Consider the following 19,209-nt stretch of genomic DNA (forward strand, 5'->3'; position numbering starts at 1 on the left):
TAGGAAAGGTGGTCACTAGCTACTACAGCCACATCACTTGTTCAAAAAACTCGCTGAGTGACAGATACTATCCGAACAGACCTCGGAATGCCAACTGGTACCGGATGACCGCCATGTCATGTTCCGCCGATAGGCGTTATTTGATGAGTATATGGAGGGGTATGTTGACAGCACAACGCCCTCCTAACCGTTGTTAGTTTTCGTGTCTGGGCCACTAATTATCAGTCAAGTAGCACTTCAAGTTGCTTCACAAGGTCTGCGTACACCATGCTTGTCAACAACGCTCTCTGGATCCCGATGCTCACCCATGCAAGTGCAAGACAAGCCCGACAGCCCTTAAATTCGGTGATGTGACGAGAACCGCAGTTACCACATCAGCAATGCCGTTGGCGTTAAACAAAATCGTCGTTAAGAATTACGATAAGTACGAGGTAACCTTCTTTTATCATAAATAGAACTTATTTAACACACTGTGTTTAAAGTTTTCCACCAAAGTCTATTAAGTTTTTTCCTGTTCCCAAACTAAAGGTTACTTCCGTCTCAAAAACATTTATTTCTTTTCAGATTCATATCACCTGCTGGAAAAAAAATTGGGAGGCCAGTATGAAAGAGAGCGAAATAAGAAATCACGTGTTTGATACCAAGATTACTCGAGAGATGGAGCTGGCGTCTCTGCTGGAAGGGCGACTTCTACTAGCTCTTAACCGTAGGCTCGCTCGCCAGTAGCAGAACGCCTCACTTGCCAGTGACAACACAAACTCGCGTTATTCCCGAGCTGTTCGTTGTGTAGCGAAGACGTGATCTATTGCTTAGTGCACGAATGTTCTTGTGATTTGGCATCTGACTACAGATATGGAATTCCTCACTTTCTTGCTATGTGTTTTTGGTAAGTACCATTACTCAAAGAATAACTTCTTTCCGCTACATCAATTTTTATTTGACACTCTAAGTTATTGGTTACTGTAATTGGTCTATAAAATGATTACAGTCGATTTCTCAGCCTGCTGCTGCACATTTAAGTCTCTAAAAATTATTTTAATATGTAATTAATGTATTCCAGTCCTCGTGAAGAAGAGCTGCTATCGAAATGATTTTGAAACTTTTTTGAAAGTATCAATGATAGAGGGCTGAGAATAACGCAGCACAAAATATAACGCACAACTGACGTATTTAACCTATGCGCGTGATGAACACGTCGACACCTTATACAAATATGTTCCCCTATTGTATTAGAGCTCAAGAAATGTTCTCATTTACAACTTCTGTTTATAGGTACAAGAACATTACCTGATTTTCATTTCGTATGGGTACTTACAGACAAATTTCTGTTTCAGTTGTTAGCGCTGTACTAAAACAACCTACCACAAATTCTGGGAATTTCACACCTATTGTTCCTGGATATGAGCTGCCTGACCGTCAGTATGAGTAAGTACTACTATGTCCTTACTCTTTACTATTGTTCTACTAGCCTTCACAGGTTTACAACATTAATATATGGAGTTTAAGATTAAGTAAATTCATTTTTAAGTGTTCACTTTTGATAATAATATATTAGATGGAGTCCTGTGCAAGGGCAAGGAATTCTCTGTAAATTTTAGTGGTATATTACCATGTACATTTCTGTTATTTTACTTTATTAACGAATTTCCATTTAGCTAATAGGATATAAAGCTACCAAGTTACAACCTCCTTTTACACATTAATCAGTGTTTAATGTTACATTTTTATAGTTTAGAAACATCAGATATGGAAGTTAGCTAACTTCCATGAGTCATACAAATAAAATTAACAGACACATTAAGTCATCATTACTATTTGTTTTTGTAATGTGTGGGGAATATTAAACATCACCATTTTCACTTCTGTCTAGTATCAGGTTTATTTGCCTATTATTACAATGAACTGCACAACGAACTGTGTCTGACAGTCACAGTTGAAATAACAAAACTGAGTGCTGCATGCAAGCACATATCACAATAATGCTGGAAAGCTAAGTATGGGCATACACTTCAGTTTGTGCCACCTTAATACACAAGTTGACATGGGTGAAGCTGTAGCTGTGAAATTCATTACCAGAATTTGTCTTAGTTTGGGACACTGATTGTGACAAACACTTTTAATCCTGAGAACATATTTCATAGACTGCACCAAGGAACTAAGTGTGACAGTTATGATGCTGACGTATAACTGGAGCTAAATCTGTGATACGATTCTAATGTAGAATGTATGGAACGATTGAATGGGCCTATAAATGTTTTCTGCTAGTACTGCATTAGTTTACAGTTACAATCCATTGTATACAGCAACTTCCATAACTAATGGATAAGCAATTCTGTTTTCTAAATAGTAAATCTTTTTGGTTAATTCTGAAATTAGCATTAGTAACCACTTTTATTTATTTAATATCTTTCAGTAGCTATTTTTTTACATTTCGCATTTTTCTCAACATTACTAATAATTTTGAATTTCCTACTTTCAGGAAAGGTCCTGGCTTCAGCCAAGTATCCAGTGTGTTAGTGACAGTAGATAATACTGCATTATCTAGTGATATGGATGACTTCTCTGAGCAATATGACCAGGAGAATACTGATGTTGAGTTCATAAACAGACTGCGATCTGGAATGGAAAACAAGGAGCGTATCCAACAGTACAGCACAGAAACAGCTGAAGCTGAAATGGAATATCTCGAACAGTGGTATGATGAGTTCAGTGTGACAACAGAGCATGCTAAACTGGACACACATACACCACAATCAGAGACCAATACAACAGTAGGGAATAACACATCAGTTTTCTGGATGGAAAACAAACCTTTGCCTACAGCTACTGCTGTTCTCAAATTAGTCATATTCATGATAATACTAATCATAGCTGCAATAATTACTACTTCCATGTGGAGTATTTTGAGACACCAAATTACATTCATCTCTGGGATTATACACACAGTGAGGTACAGAAGTGCAGATTTCGTTACTGTCAAATACAACGATACATTTGTTATTTAGAAGGCTCCACACACTTGTCCATCATATACTCAGAACTAACCAACCCTCTTCCCAGACATAGTCAATTCTTGTTTCTTTCTAATCTTTTATCCCTCTTTGCAAATCTAACTCTCTGAGTGATTCGTTGCTGCATATGCACACACACACACACACACACACACACACACACACACACACACACACACACACACGAATATATAAAAATGGAAAATACTATTATCACAACAATGGAGTCATAGTGGACATAATTACATTCAATTATTTTGAGATTTGTACCACAGAAGACAATTGTGCTTCGGTAATGTATATTCTACCAGCAAATTTAGGTAAATGTGAAGTGAATTATCGGGTAGATGTGATTACCTGGTGGTTTCACAAGAGCTACCAAAGATGTTCCCTCGTCAATGTTACCACCTTCGCCATCTTACACTATCTTTGCCCAATTTATGATAAAATGTGCAAATAGATAAACTAAGATTGGTTAACACACTGTGCTGTAAAACTTATTGATTTTGCTTTTGAATTCAATGTCTGGAAGATTTGTAGAGTTGCAGATGCAAAGTTTATGACATTATCTGTGAGAATATACTAATTCAGTATATTCGATTAACAGCTTCAGTGGAAGATGAGACTTTTGAAAAGTTTGTTATAAAGAATGAAAAGATATTTTACAAGAGCACTAGCTAATGCTACCACTTTTGCTTCGATGTTTAATGTTTACAATGATTGTATATTTACAATTATAAATTTGTAATGGTTCTTAATAAAAATAAATAGCATCTTTGTGATGCTTTTGAATAACTTCTGTAGACTTGAATGTCTCATCCTACCTTCATAGTACTGTTGTGGTGTGATTATAGTTCTTAGGAAAAATATTGCCGTTCCTTGTGTGTTCCAATAGGCAGACACTAAGCATGTAGTGAATATTTTTTATGAATTTTCCTGCATGAAGGAATATAACAATTTTCTCTAATTATGCATAGAATGGATAATGCACAAACCTTCAAATTACTATACACAGCAATGTCACATACCATTCATGGTAAACAGTTAGGGGGAATGGAAAGTGAGATCATTGAGGGAAAGAGTGAGTGAGTGAGTGAACGAGTGAGTGAGAGAGAGAGAGAGAGAGAGAGAGAGAGAGAGAGAGAGAGAGAGACAGAGAGGGAGAGGGTTGTCACCACATAATGAACATATCAGTGTAAACAAGTAAATAATATACAGCATTTAGGTTATCTAATTAATTCCTGGTTGATGTGGAAGTTATTGATGCCATCATAACCATCTACATTCACTGAATGCACATTTGCTGAATGATTATAGTGCATAATTGTCACCACATAAACACATGTCTAAGTACTGCTCTTACATAATAATTAATGATCTGTTCTAGAACGCAGTCACTTGCTGCAGTTGCTTTATCTAATGCAGTCTAAATAATCTAAATTCCATTCATTTTATTATTTTGAAGACATATTAATTTACCTATACAATAATTCTCATATGGGATTATTATATTACTTTACATTTGCTGTTACGAATATAACAATTTCATGTCAGTATTCACACAACGCCAGGAACTGTTTTCCTACTGTGTAATTTCCTATTTCTTACAGAATTTCCAGTCCTTTACCTGCAAGAAAATTGAAGATCTGTTGTAACTTCTTTCATATTTCACTTTTGACACATATAGCTAAGCAATGAGGTCCTATGTAGTTTCAGTGCGATAAGATTGGAGGAGAAGTTTTCTTAGAATTCACATAAATAATCTGAAATGTAACTGGAATGATAACTGAGAAATAATTCCAATAGTAGATATCGTAAATATTTCTGTATGTTTAATTTAATTTATGTGATTTAGCGTAGGGTATAAGAGCAGCTTTACTGTAATAAGAAAATTGTTAATGTGATGGTCCAAAGCTCAGTGCATACAGATCCATACACAAAGAATTATTTACAAAAAGATTCAGCTGGCTCTGAGCACTATTGGATTTCACAAAAAAATTAGTTCAAATGGCTCTAAGCACTATCGGTCTTAATATCGTATGTTATCAGTCCCCGATAATTTAGAACTACTTAAACCCAACTAACGTAAGGACATCACACACATCCATGACCGAGGCAGGATTGGAACCTGCGGCCGTAGTGGTTGCGCGGTTCCAGCCTGAAGCGCCTAGAACCGCCCAGCCACAGCAGCCAGCCAAAATCATTAAATTTATATTTTGTTGTAATATGGTGATATAATAAACCATGAGGCCATAGTTAAAAAATTCTGTTAATAATGACAGAGAGCTCACTTGGAAAGTACTTAGCGAGCAATCATATGCTGAATGCTGCTCACACTGACAGCATTACTGGTAGATGTGTTTTTTAGGTTCTCTCCAAATCTGGAATTACTCTCTGGGCGTTCACTCATTCAGAAAGGAATATGGGGGGAATTTATGCAATATCGTGTTGAAGTTCTTCAAATTGCTGTTTAGGGACCTAGAAACTGACTTTATCTACACATTAGTGAAAAACGTGGACAATAATGAATTAAAGAGGGTCCCCCTCCTTCCAAGAACACAGCAGTTAAAATTGCTGTTTAGGAATCTAGAAACTGACTTTATCTAGCACATTAGTGATAAACGTGAACAATAATGAATTAAAGGGGGTCCCCCTCCTTCCAAGAACACAGTTTTGTTGTCATTGTTTAATCACAAGATAGGGTTCACCAAATTTGTGTCATCTTCAGTAAATACTCTCTTATATATTTTGTCTTCTTTACGTTTAACTTTATGTATGTTTTCTGGCTCCCAACAGAAAGCAGAAACAAGTCTACATTAATACAGCATGTCATGAGGGATCCATACGAGCTGTCCTGAGCTGTATCATTATTTCCCTTCTAAAATCATGGTTATAAATTTTTGTTTTTTAAAGTAACGTTTCCTCATATCCATCGGCTACGTCTGGATGTAACTTTCTTTTTGGGACTTAATGCACTTCTCACAGTAGGTCTGCATTTCGACAATAGCAATTAAGCAACATTGAGGACCTGACAATAATTATTAGATAACATCTCTGCACACCAAAATAATAACAACAATACATTTATCAGATGAATAACAAACAAGTTATACTCAGGAAATGTCAACTGTGAAAATCATTTCCTGATTTCTGATTTCTGTCTGCAGCCACTGGACATGCAATATGTAAAAGAAGAAAAAATAAAGAAAAACGACCTTTTTGAAAATGATACAGCTCTGGTTAAACATGATTGGGGATGAAAGAAATTTAAAAATAATGTGTTCTTGCAAGAAGTGGACTATCCTAAATTGCTTATCATTTTATGAAAGCACAGGAAATGAGACTTGTAGTCCATCTGGAAAGCAAAATGTAAAGTGAAAAGTTCCGATTTTCGAATGTCCATTTCTTGTGAAGCTCCTATGAGGTACCTTTTTTCTTTTTTGGTACTGCATTTCAGAGCTCTCTTCTGATACATTGTTGTTATGCCTATATCTTGTCCACTGTAGACGTTTCAAAAATACGTTCTTCTCTGAACTAAAATATCATATTGATGAAACTATTTAATGTCAAAAGAGCAGTTGTACGAGGGTCATATAAATGTATATGGTATCAAAAAGGCAACAGTACGGTATGATGCTGGAGTACCTGAATGGGTGGAAAGAGGGTATAGAAATATTTCTGTGTATTTTCCATCCACAAATTGTGTTTATTCGTCAACAATACAGTTCATCAAGACAGTGAAGAGCTAGTCACCAGAACAATGTATTCCACGTAATTTCCATCAGCCAAATGTGAAGTGAATGTACAGGTCCAAGGTATTAAGTGATTGCTCATCACATATGAGAGTCGTACTAGAACCTTTCATGCTGTTTCATACCAAGCTTAATTTGTGTACGATAACAGTATGAAGCATGCTGTCGGTTTGCTTTGCTACTGTAGTGTCAAAGAAGTATCCATCTATACTAGACGACAAGTTGCAGTGGGGTTCGTCTAAATGTACTAAATTTCTTCCACACTGCAAGTCAGCGACGATCTTCACATTCCCCTCAGATAGCTGCATGTGTTGTGTCTGCCCCTGAGAGTTTTCATTACGTACTCGTTATAAAATCCGTGAAAGAAACCACAACTAAACACATTAGGAGACTTCAAATGCATAAATACATCGGAACTAGCAAGTGTGGCGCTAGAAGTCGTTTGTGCGAAGATGTACACTCCCTTCTAAGACCTAAATGGAAAACTTCATAGATTTACTAACAAACATACTCAGGTATAACACAGTCATGCTGAGCTAAATACCGAAAAAGTAAGAAGGAAACCTGCACTTTAGGTAACTGATGAACTAAGACAGCTAATGAATTTCAGAAATACTGCACATTGGGCAAACAAACTATTCCCAGCACCTAAAGGCTGTCATGTTGTCAGTTTTCATAGTTCGTTATTCGTACTACATACAAACAACGGGTGTTATTGATATGAATCTCACTGGGCAATGAAATGAAAACGAACTCCTAGACAGAAACAGACATTAGCTGGGCAACAGCATTCGAGGTTTCAACTTGACATGATGCTGCTGATTTTGTACTAACGTCATAAACACAATAGATCGCTAGGTCTCTCCAACTTCTCTCTCATAGTAAGTGTCAAGCATATGGCTAGAAATCTGGTACGTCGCGCTGCGGAATCTGAATCCGCGACAGATGTCATGGACGTCGAAAACCCCTAGAAGTCGCTGCACCATCGCGCCATAATCCGTGGCGGTGAGCGCCCCTGGCCCATATTTAGTGTCAGGGCGCTACAGTGGAACACGTTGTCCCAGCGGCCAATAGCGGCTCCTCCGTTACTGTATTTAAGCGCCTGCCTCTCGTTCAGCAAGCCTCCCGCCGCCCTGATCCCCCTCACCCCCTGGTTGTTCCTCTCCTCTCACAGCCCCGCCCACTTCCACGTGTTCACTGTTGTGTCCCTCCTACCCTTCATCTCCACACCGTTCATCTCCTTTCCCAAGGAGGCTTCCATCAACTCCCCCTCCCGGATGATGCCCTCTCTCCTTCCGATTATCCCTCCTAGTAACTCTAATCCTCACCCCCCCCCCCCCTCCTGTACTCCATATTTTCCTGGGCTCTCTCTCCCCCCTTTCCACTTTCCTGATGATGCCATCTCTCACTCCATTTATCCCTCCTATCAACTCTAATACTCACCCCCCTCCTTTCCTCCATCCTTTTACTGGGCTCTCTCTCTCCCCCTTCCATTCTCTTTTTTTCCCCACCTACCCTCTCTCTGCCCCCGTTCTCTCCCCCCGAGTCCTTTTGCATTTCCATCCTGTGCCTTTTCCCATTCCCTCTCATGTCTGCTCTGCTCCTCATCCTTCCCCCCCTTATGAGTCCTCCCCCTCCTTTGCTTCCCCCTTTCGTTTTTCCTCTCCTCCCTCCTTGTTATCCCCTCCATCTGCCCAGGTCCCCCTCCCCCCATCTGCCCTCGGCTATGGTGTGTTATCTTTGTGCCGACATTTTAGTACAGTGTTTACAGTGAATGTTCAGTGTAGTGTGTCTTCTCAGAAGTGTTGCGAATGGACATCATACTGTCGCTGTGTGTGATTTTTATATTTCTTCACGAACAGAAACCAGACTGTCACCATGTTTTTTAATTTTCTGTCTGCTGTGTTCCCTGTCTGCTTCCTGTGTATTTTATTAGCTTTGCCACCCTTTTGCTTTATGTTTTAACCTTCCACAATTTTCCGCCGTTTTACAATTACAGTCAGCGTCTTATCGCCTGCTTTTATTGTTTCTTATCTTCTTTCTTACGTTTTAAAAAGTCTGTAGGCTACAGAGCAGCGTAATTAGCTGCGGCCAGCTCGTCCCCTTCGGGGGGAAGCGAAATACAATAAAGGAAAAAAAAGACTTACCCAGCGAGTCTAATCGTTGGGTGCGTCTTGACATATCGCCTCTACAACAGACAGCGAGTTTAGCGTTCTTTGTTTTCTTTGCTGGTGAACGTATTGGATTCGTTTGGTTCTCTCTGTCACTCCGTTGCTTCTTGCGTGTTGTCGTCGTAAGGCCTCTGTCGTTCCTCCGTCGTTGTTTCGTGTTCGTTCTTCTCGTTCGTTTATTTGTTCGCAGGCCGCACGCCGTTTGGTTCCGCCGCGCTTTCCCGGACACCCTGCGACTGGTCCGATCGCGGTTACAACAAGAAACGCTGTTGTAAGGTGTCACATAAGGAGACGGTCAGAAACAAAAATATTTTCTACATTAGTAGCAGCTGTACTTGGTAGGTCCGTTCTTCTTCTTGTTACACTACCCCTTTTCTGTTTGTTAGGATGTTAAGCGGACCTAGCCTTCACCTTAATTTGGAAAATTTCGCAAATCCTTGAAGGAATACTAGACGGTGTGTTCCTACTGATTAGACGGTAAGTATTCAGAAACAAGTTCATAATACAATTTACCCTGAAAGTTTCTCCATCGAGTGCTGCTTTCTGGGTTGTTATCAATACAATTGACTAAGGAATGTTGATACCTCCAACATTGAATGTCACTTCTCACTTGTGCACAATACCTCATGTAACATTTGCGGAATAACCTGTCGTTATTCAGATGTTGTTCTGACACTGGGGTTGGTGTCCGAAACGCGATGGTACTACGAACGTCTATGTTAAATCGCAGATAAACATTTTTGCAGAGCGCTAATCTGTGTGACCTACCTCTCAGGAAGCCCTATTGCAATTTACTCTTTTGGGCGCTCCAGCAATTTATCAGGCATTTCGCCCCCTCCCCCTCCGCCACCCCTCTCACACAACTGAACATACGTTTCCGTTCTCATGAGTCATATTTGATTTACTCGCATTTGCAAATGAATACTAACTGCGTCAGACGAATCAGACTCATTAGGTATTGTCTTCTGTTGCCTTTTTTAGATTAGTATTAGAAAGATAGTTCTTGACTAGAAGGAATAATAAGTTCTATGAGTATTTTGATCTGTAGTATAGCATACCGGTGCGGGGATTATCCTGTGACATTGCCGTTCCACATGCTTTTAAACTCATGGAACTTCCTACCTATGTGATAATTTTTCTGTAACATTGGAGACGTATTCTGCGTTCCCGTAAGAATGCCACACACATATAACTTGAGGCTGCGTTACTAGCGAGCCTTTTCGTCCTTTGAAACTCACCGCCTTCCATATCTAGCTTCCAAGAGTCGGCCCTCCTAGTGTCATGTTAAGTCCTCCACCTTATATTAATTGGAGGACAACTCAAATATTCTATTCATGTCACCTTATGGATGGACCGAAATGATCTTCAAATTCAGATGGAGCATCTAAGTTACTGCTGTTGCTGTCAAGTGCAAGCGAAAAAAAAAAATTGGTGGATACACTTACATATTACTACTTAATGTATTGGGTTGGTGCATAAGTTCGTATCGTTTTTCCATCCAGAAACACTCTGGTCATCATTAATACATTCTACTTCACTATTTACAACTGTCCACCGACACTGGGGTAACTTACTGTTTCCGTGACAGTAGAAGTCACGTGGTTTTGAGGCGAAGAAGTCATCGAGATGTCTATGGAGAGAACTTTTACCCGTAAAGGAAGTTCCTTGAAAGCTGTTCGACAGAGAGCAAAAAAAGGTGAAAATCTTAGGGAGCAAGACAGGGTAAACACGGTGGATGTGGAGTAACTTCCTAACCCAACTCTTGTATAATGTTCTTTGTCAGTCTAGAAGAGTGCCGGCGGGTGTTATCAGGGAGTAGTATTACTTACGCAGCCTAACTGGTAATTGTTCTTGGATTTCGTCTGAAAGGGTTGTCAGTTGTTGACTGAAAATATCAGCAGTGACGGTTACAGTTCGAGGTAAGCGAATCGTAGTACACCACACCGTCACTGTTCCACCAAATGCAAAGCATTTCTTTTGTGGATGCACACGTGTCTTTGTACGACGGGCTGCTGCTATGTTTGGGATCGACTATTCCTTTCTTTTCTTTTTTCATGTTGTTCACGAGCCAACTGATGACGAACAAACAGAGATACACATATGGTCACCTGCAGATTTTTGTGATTTGGGTTTAGAGCATATAATACCCAGATACCCGATTGTTGAACTTTCCCTATGACATGCAAATGTCGCACGGTGGTGCAGTGATCACCATCATATTTGCCTGTTCTCGAGGCCAACTGACGTGGATCGTTGTGGATTCATGTGATTAAACGTTCTTTATCAAATCCCAAAGATCTTTCTGACAGTGTCAAAACGATCGTCTAATGGCGTTATCCCTGTACACAGCGTAAATGTTTCTGGCTGCCTCCACAGCTGTCACCTCTCTACTGAATTCAATGAATCCAAAGAATATGTCGGAAGCGTTTCGATATCTCCACTTGTTACTCCGTTTTCTAGCTTCCACAGCTCTACACACTATCCCCAAATGACAATACATAAACTCAAACAGCAGCAATGAACTTCAACTAAAAGATAACAATGGATAAATAAACCCAAAGCAATCAAAATGTCAACACGCATAACACAAGTTTTGCTAACTTATGTAATAACCTAACGGATGTCACATTGCAATTGGTTCACAAAATGCCGCTCAGAGGTATGAACCATAAGATGATTAAAGAATTTTGCTACGCTCACAGGTACCCCTGGTGTAAACATTCGTATTTGTTTCGTGTCTTAATCGATGCTTTCATTTTTTCTACTGTAGAATCTGGAGAAAGTGATTGTAGGCCGAAAGCTATTATAATTGTCGCAAAAAATCGATTGTTTCAAAAATTAACAGACATTACAATAAATCAATTGCTAGCTCCTGAAAAGGACTGCAGGTTTTGCTAAATATATTACATATTAGACATGGAGGGTAATAATACTTTTGGAAATAAGTAGTACTCAATCGCATGGAAGTTGTAACACTCTAGATCAAGTTTAATGTAAACATTAGTAATTAATGTACACATGTTTTTTCGATTTAACCTAGTCGAATATATAGTGAACACCTGGAGTTTTATCAGAAACAAGTTTCTGCCTCTTCATTAACATTCATAATTTCATAGTACTACAGGTGTAAACTTTTCACATGTTTACGAGAAATTTTTTTCAAAATGTTTAAGTGATTTTCGGGGAGTGTAAATCATAGAAATATGGTTTTAGAATTACTGTTATCCTTTAATAGTAATTGAGTGGAAGGTTTCAAATAGGCCGGGTGATTCCCCTATATGTTGGTCTTATTGTATATGTTCATTTCCTTCGCTTACGTTAAAAACTGATGTCGTCAAAACGTGCTGCTTCGAAATAGCATCAATTATAAAAAATATTATTCATTTTCCAACCTTTCCTACATTCAGATGCAGCTGTGGACTTCAATTGCAAATTATCAAATGATCATAGCTGCAGCTATACTTCACATTTTTAGATATCTGAGTAGTGAATGACAAGACAGTAAGGAAATGGTTTTGCCACACAACACCAAAAATATTTACTAAAGAATAATGAAATATCGGGGATACATTTGTCTACATAAAATATGTGATTAGCATTCCATTATCACAGGTAATGTAAGTGCGAGATACGTCACTGAGTAAGTGAAATGCTGGCACATTAATAAGCGATGTAGCCGCTAGAATGTTGAATTCATTGTTTTTTATAGGTGCTGGATATCAGTTTGTGGGATGGAATTCTACGCCTTTTCACTTGGTCGAGCAATACAGAGGCTGTTGATGGCAGTTGTGCATGACTCAGGAGTTGTCGGCGGATTATGTCCCACATGCGCTTGATTATAGACAAATCTGGTTACCGAGCAGGCCATGACAGCATGTCGACACTCTGTAGAGCATGATGGATTATAACAGCGACGTCTGGGCGAACGTTACCGTCTTGGAAAGCACCTACTGTAATGCTCTTCATTAATGTCAACTAAACAGATTGAATCACCTGACCGACGTACAAATCTACAGTCAGAGTGCGTATGATAACAAAGAGAGTGAGCCTGCTGCCATATGAAATCACACCCCCTACCACAACGCCAGGTATAGGTCAACGGCCGTCAGTGGCACCGAGGCAAAGAAGCTTTCATCACGAAACAACAGATATCCATTCAGCCCTCCTATGAGCTCTCTCTTAACACCACTGAAGTCACAAATGGCGGTGGTTTGGAGTCATAGGAATGCACGCTACAGGTGGTGTGGGTGGGAACTATCCTTGAAGTAAACTATTTGTAACAGTTCGTTGGGTCACTGTGGTGTCAACTGCTCCTCAAAGTGCTGCTGCAGATGCAGTACGAAGCGACCCAACCACATGCCGAGCACGATGGTCCTCCCTCTCGGTTGTACCGCCTGTCTGTCCGGAGCCCGGTCGTCTTGTGACCGTGCATGATCGTGACCACCATTTCTAGATAACATGTACAGTGGCTGCATTCCTGCCAAGTCTTTCTGAAATAAAGCAAAGGGAACATCCATCTCATCGTATTCCTATTACAAGACCTCGTTCAGACTCAGTAGGTTGTTGGTATTGTCATCTTAATCACCGTAAAGGTATGGTTGAGTTACATCAACTGACCACGTCCAGTCTCAAACATAATTAGCGCTCACGACCATTACAGAGTGTATTTAAAGCAAACCTGATTTGCGCCCTCGTAGTATGACAACTGGCCCCGCCCTTTTGCGAGGGGTGTGAAATATGATTAGACAAAGGCTTTCAGTTGTTGAAACATGCCAACCAACTTCCATTTATGTCGCACAACTCTTTCTTAGTGTTGCTATTTGCTTTTTCCTGTCAGTGCATTTGAACCTTCATACTATCCACCGGCGATTTCAGTGTTTCATCTGAAGGTGAACAATGAAACCATTCGGACATTCCCAGAACTCAATATGGCTCATGAATACGTTTCCCCTTCTTCTAACATCATTCAACTGCATGTTGCTCAAATGCTTGTGTAGTATTCTTCGAGTCAAAACAGACAGAATGTTTCTCTGCTGGGAATTTAGATAAATTTGCCAAATTTTCTAGTTGATATGTTTACTTTAATGCAGTTACTTGAAAAGTGGAGATTAAATTTCAGTTTGACTGTAACGCCAGTATCACATACTTAGCTGTTTCAAGAGCTGTATTAGATATAATTTTCCCACAGCCATCAATTATTTTCTGGTGTAATACCTGATACCTAGACACAAACAAAAACTATTTTATAAGATGTTCTACGATGATATGTGTGGCTTTTCAGAATGATTAACGTGTTGCCTTTCCCAGTACGTGTTCTCCAGTATTATTTTTGACTTTTTATTTGCACTATTTAAGGGAAAACAATTAACATTTTTTCGTCTGGGTGGTTATAATACAAACGACAATGGCCCGAGTGCTGCGATGTGGGCTGTGTACATTGCATGAGGCTGAAACGTCGTAGGTATATCCATTAATCAGTATGCTCACAGACTGCATTAAAAAATAATAGTTCCACATTTTGCCAACAGCCGAATATATAGCACTGTCTTAGGCCGTGTCCTGCATGAGCGTCAGAAGCGACCGACAGCGAGCGACTTCTGTATACGCGACACTCCAGCGACAAGCAGCAACATCGGGCGGAAAACTCGGGTGTCCTGTGTGCGAGCGACCACGTCGCACTGCAAGACGGCTACTTAGAGCCAACCAGCTGTTTCTATAAAACGGCGCCCCTAAACTGTAGAATACTGCAGCTGGGTAGTAAGGCTACAAAATTACGTTTACTTACGAAAATAAAGAGAAAAGGAGTGCTGTTTATGCAGTTTACAAAGAAAGGAATCTCCATTGACAATTTCATAGACGTCATCAACTAGGAAGGTCACCATACAGATTCTTCGAATACACATGACTGTGCAGAGGATCATCATCAATAAATTATATACTAATGTTTTTTCATGATTGAGAGCTTTTAACAGGCGATAAATACGGAAGATTGACTACATGACGAACTACCCTAAATCCATATGTAAGTTCACAGAATGAAACCTTCAAACAGTGGCCAGCTGTGGTGTAGCAGTAGCGTTACAGGTCGTCATTGCCTGCTTCGTGAAGTCCTAGGTTCAGATCTGGCGTTACCTTGTATTTTAACTGACTCAGTTATAATTCTGTATACTAAGTCTTGCGTATACTGTTTCCACTGCATCGCTAAGTATAATATTAGGGTCTTGCCAAGGAACTTTATCTTAAATTTATACACACCTATCCCAGTGTATCACACACAGTATATTCCTAGTAAATTACAATGAATCATGAAATTTTACAGATATTTGATGTTGTGCACGTAATTCATCAGCAGTCAGTGTTAAGCCCACGCCTTTCAATTAATCTAAATAGTCTATAAAATTAAAGCATACTGAACTTTTGAAAAGAAAGCCAAACGTTTTGTGTAATAATTTTTCTAAAAGTATGAAATAGCCGGCCGAGCGGTTCTAGGTGCTTCAGTCTGGAACCGCGTGGCCGCTACGGTCGCAGGTGGGAATCCTGCCTCGGGCATGTATGTGTGGGATGTCCTTAGTTAGGTTTAAGTAGGTCTACGTTCTAGGGGACAGATGACCTCAGCTGTTAACTCGCCTAACACTCAGAATCATTTGAACCATTTGAAGTATGAAATAAAAAATATTAGTTAAACGTTTGGTGCACCTCATTTTCTATTCATGATTTCAACCATCATTCAAAGGCACGTAGAGCGTTTCTCTGACCTACTTATTTATTTTACACAAATCGTTTCATAAAATATTTGATTTATTTCATTTTTTATTTTCAAGTTTTATTCAGAAAGCATGATCTTACTGACTCCTCATTGGCCTTCCTAACGTACATGCTTCGAAAGAAGCCCTTTTGACATTTGTATAACGCACCAATGTATCTTTTTATGTGGAAAATAACTAGGCCTTGAAGAGATGGAATTTATGACACTTCATTTACATAAATTGCCAGCAGCTTTTAGTGAAATATTTCAATTTTTCCACACCTCATTAATTAACTTTTAGTTAATTATCCTGATTAATTTAAAGCAGTTACATATTTTCATACAAAACTAGACCTCACGCTGGTAACTTTGATATTCCGTTTACCTGCTTCTCTCCCTTTATTTGCCTATGAAAATTCGAACAAATCCACATGGTGTAATTTGTAGGTGGTCTTGTTTACGCTGTACTCACGCATTTACAAAAACGTATCGAGTGTTAATCATACGATAAACTAGTCCTATCTTCAACCGTTTATGAGATAGACTGTTTTTATGACCACTTGATTCCCGAAGTCTAGGAAAGGTTCGGAAGTGCCGCGAGCTACTCGTCCCCGGATATAACAAGCAATATTTCAAGAATGAAAAGACATATCATTATGGTCTCAACTTTAAATACAATTTACATATATTGATTACATTTCGTATGCAATAACGTATGGCCTTAAATGAACTATACGGGAAGTCTACGCTATTTGATTTTACCTCTGCAAATTAATAAAAATTTCTTGCAGCCATACACTCTATTTCGTGCAGCACAATAACTATGACGAATAACGAAAATAAATTCAGAACTTTATTGTTGAAAGATATCAAGCTATAAGACGTAAAAGAATAAAATTTTTTCACCAAATAGTTTTCTTAAGAACGATTGATAAGTATTTTATAGCTGCCATCGCGTCTGCTCCTCTGCTTTTCCAAGAAGACACATGGCTGTCGTTCTCTGTTGTGCGTGCACCGTAACTATACCTGCGGTTGTGTTTTGTCCCCTGAAACTGTCGCGCGCTGTTGGTCGCTTCTGTCTTTTATCATTTACGTAGGACGCGGCCCTACTGTGGCGTGGGTGCAGGAAGAGGGATGGGAAGGTAATCATACAAGTGGTAACGGTGGTTCTGGAACGTTTATTAGGAGTTGGTCACAAGTTACCAAATGCGTTCAGCGTGGTCTCCCTAGTCAGCAACGTGCCCCATCCGTAACACGGCACAGTTGACAGTTACTCGTTGCATACCCTGTGTAATCAAAGTGGTATATCATTGTATGCTATCTTTCAGATCGGGCAGAGACCGGACGAATCCCTTACAGAAACGATCTTCGAGATATCCTCAGAATCAGAAACCACATGGAAATAGTGGTGTGGACACAGTTGCAGCCTCGCAAAGCTGAAATCACTAGTTGCATAGGGAGGTCCTTATAACGTGCCGATACCACAGTATATCTAACGGGAGCAGGAGGTGTCATTTGCTTGAAGAAAAACGGACCGTGAATGAAGGATCTTGAGGAACCTCGCCACACTCTGACATAAGCTCAGTGAAGCGGATATTCCTGCACAGAATGTGGCGGAGTAGAACGCAGTGTGCGAGAGTTCTGAGCATTCACGGCATCGTACGGAATAAAACGTGAATTCCGTCCAAAGAATATTCCCTGACCACATGTCATTCTTTTCCAAAAGGGCCAAAAAAAAAAAGAAAGATGAAAGGCAAAGTAACGGTGTTGGCGGTCTTTGGGATTCATTTAGTGCACATTTAGAATTTTGTAGGAATACCATTGCGAAATGTGTCACAAAATCTTTTGAATTGTTAATCAAAATATCCACGGGTGTACTGCCGATCTATAGTGTCCAAAGGGCACAATATTTCGGCCATCAAACATGTCGCCATCATCAGGTTAACTGACGGACTGAGCTCCTGTGAATGCGCCGGCACGGAGATCCGTACGTTATGGCTGCTCAGGGGGAACTGGGTTCGGTCGCGGCGGCGGCCGATTTAAATACCCTCCGCCGTCCGCGCCACGGTAGCGCGGTGGAACAGATTGCGACGGCGTCTGAGATGACGTCGGTGTGATGGCTCTTTCCGCCGTGGTCGTCACAACTATGCGTTTGCTCGATTTACTCTTGATTAACCCAATCGCTGGTTCCCAAGCCTTGCTAAGATTATAGCCACAGTCACGGTTTATGAGGTCGTCATTGGTGCGAATTTCGATGGCCTCTCTAACAACGCTGTCCCAGTATCTCGACGTCTGTACCAGAATTCTCGTGCGGTCATACTCCATAGCGTGATTTTCCGATAAACAATGGTCAGCGACCACCGACTTGCTCGGATACATCAGTCGAGTGTGCCTCTGGTGTTCACGGCATCGATCCTCGACGGTAAGCATCGTCTGACCAATATACGACTTGCCACATTGACACGGAATCTGGTACACGCCGGCCTTCCGCAAACCGAGGTCATCTTTGGCGCTCCCCACCAGTGCACGAGTTTTATTCGGAGGACAAAACACAGTTCCGACCCGGTGTTTCTTCAGAATGCGGGCGATTTTCCCCGAGAGTGCGCCTGTGTATGGAATAAATGCAGTGCCTACCTCCTCCCTCGTGACTTCATCCATCTCAACAAGTTGTGATGCAGTGGTTGGGCGGAGAGCACGTTGGATCTGCCACTCTGAGTACCAATTTTTTTCGAAATACAGTTCTCAGATGTTCCAATTCCTGGGGTAGACTCTCTGTGTCAGAGATAGTGCGCGCCCTATGTACTAGAGTTTTAAGTACCCCATTCCTCTGTGAAGGGTGGTGGCAGCTGTCTGCGTGCAAATACAGATCAGTGTGTGTTGTCTTTCGATACACCCCATGACCTAGGGTGCCGTCAGCCCTTCTCCTGACCAAGACGTCAAGGGAAGGTAATTTACCCTCCGTTTCAGTCTCCATAGTGAATTTGATGTTGGGGTGTATGGAGTTTAGATGTGTAAGGAAGTCAAGGAGTTTATCCATACCATTTTGAATTGTTGACGAGGAAGAGTCCAGCACTGGCTGCGGAAACTGAGGAATATGATGCACGGTCGGTCATAGCTACAGCAACTTCTGCAACAAGTGCCTATTTCTTCAGATTTATTGATCATAATCTTTAGCCCATCTGTTGAGATGGGGCCTCTTCGAAGCTGCTCCTATCGACGATATCCCCGAAATGCAGTGCTGCAGTTGCTGCCGTACTGATGAAACAACTTACCATCAGTGCAAGGCTTTGCTTATCAACAGTCCTTGCGTTTCGTTCAGAAAAATTCAACCATCTTAACTCTTTACAACAAGAGGCACTCCACAAAAGAAATCAACATACGTCGCCAAGCGACAGATAGCGTAAGTACTTCAAAAGAGGAAACATTCTACTTTCTAACTGCTTACTGTGTCATCTATTCAATTTGTGGTAGAAGACTGAGGTATCGTTTATCAGCATCCTCAGTGAGTGCTCCGGTTAATGGACATACAT

General features: G+C 40.4%; 1 protein-coding gene across 1 annotated transcript in view; it reads left to right on the forward strand.

Annotated features, from left to right (window-relative positions):
• The window catches only part of LOC126298138 (uncharacterized), a 179,177-nt gene that overhangs the window by 128,468 nt on the left and 31,500 nt on the right, over nucleotides 1-19,209 (forward strand). The window contains exon 3 of the mRNA XM_049989454.1: nucleotides 2,480-2,771. Coding sequence (XP_049845411.1) covers nucleotides 2,480-2,771 — 292 coding nt within the window. The remainder of the gene's footprint in view (nucleotides 1-2,479; nucleotides 2,772-19,209) is intronic.

Source organism: Schistocerca gregaria, chromosome X, assembly GCF_023897955.1.
Source record: "Schistocerca gregaria isolate iqSchGreg1 chromosome X, iqSchGreg1.2, whole genome shotgun sequence".
NCBI lineage: Eukaryota > Metazoa > Arthropoda > Insecta > Orthoptera > Acrididae > Schistocerca > Schistocerca gregaria.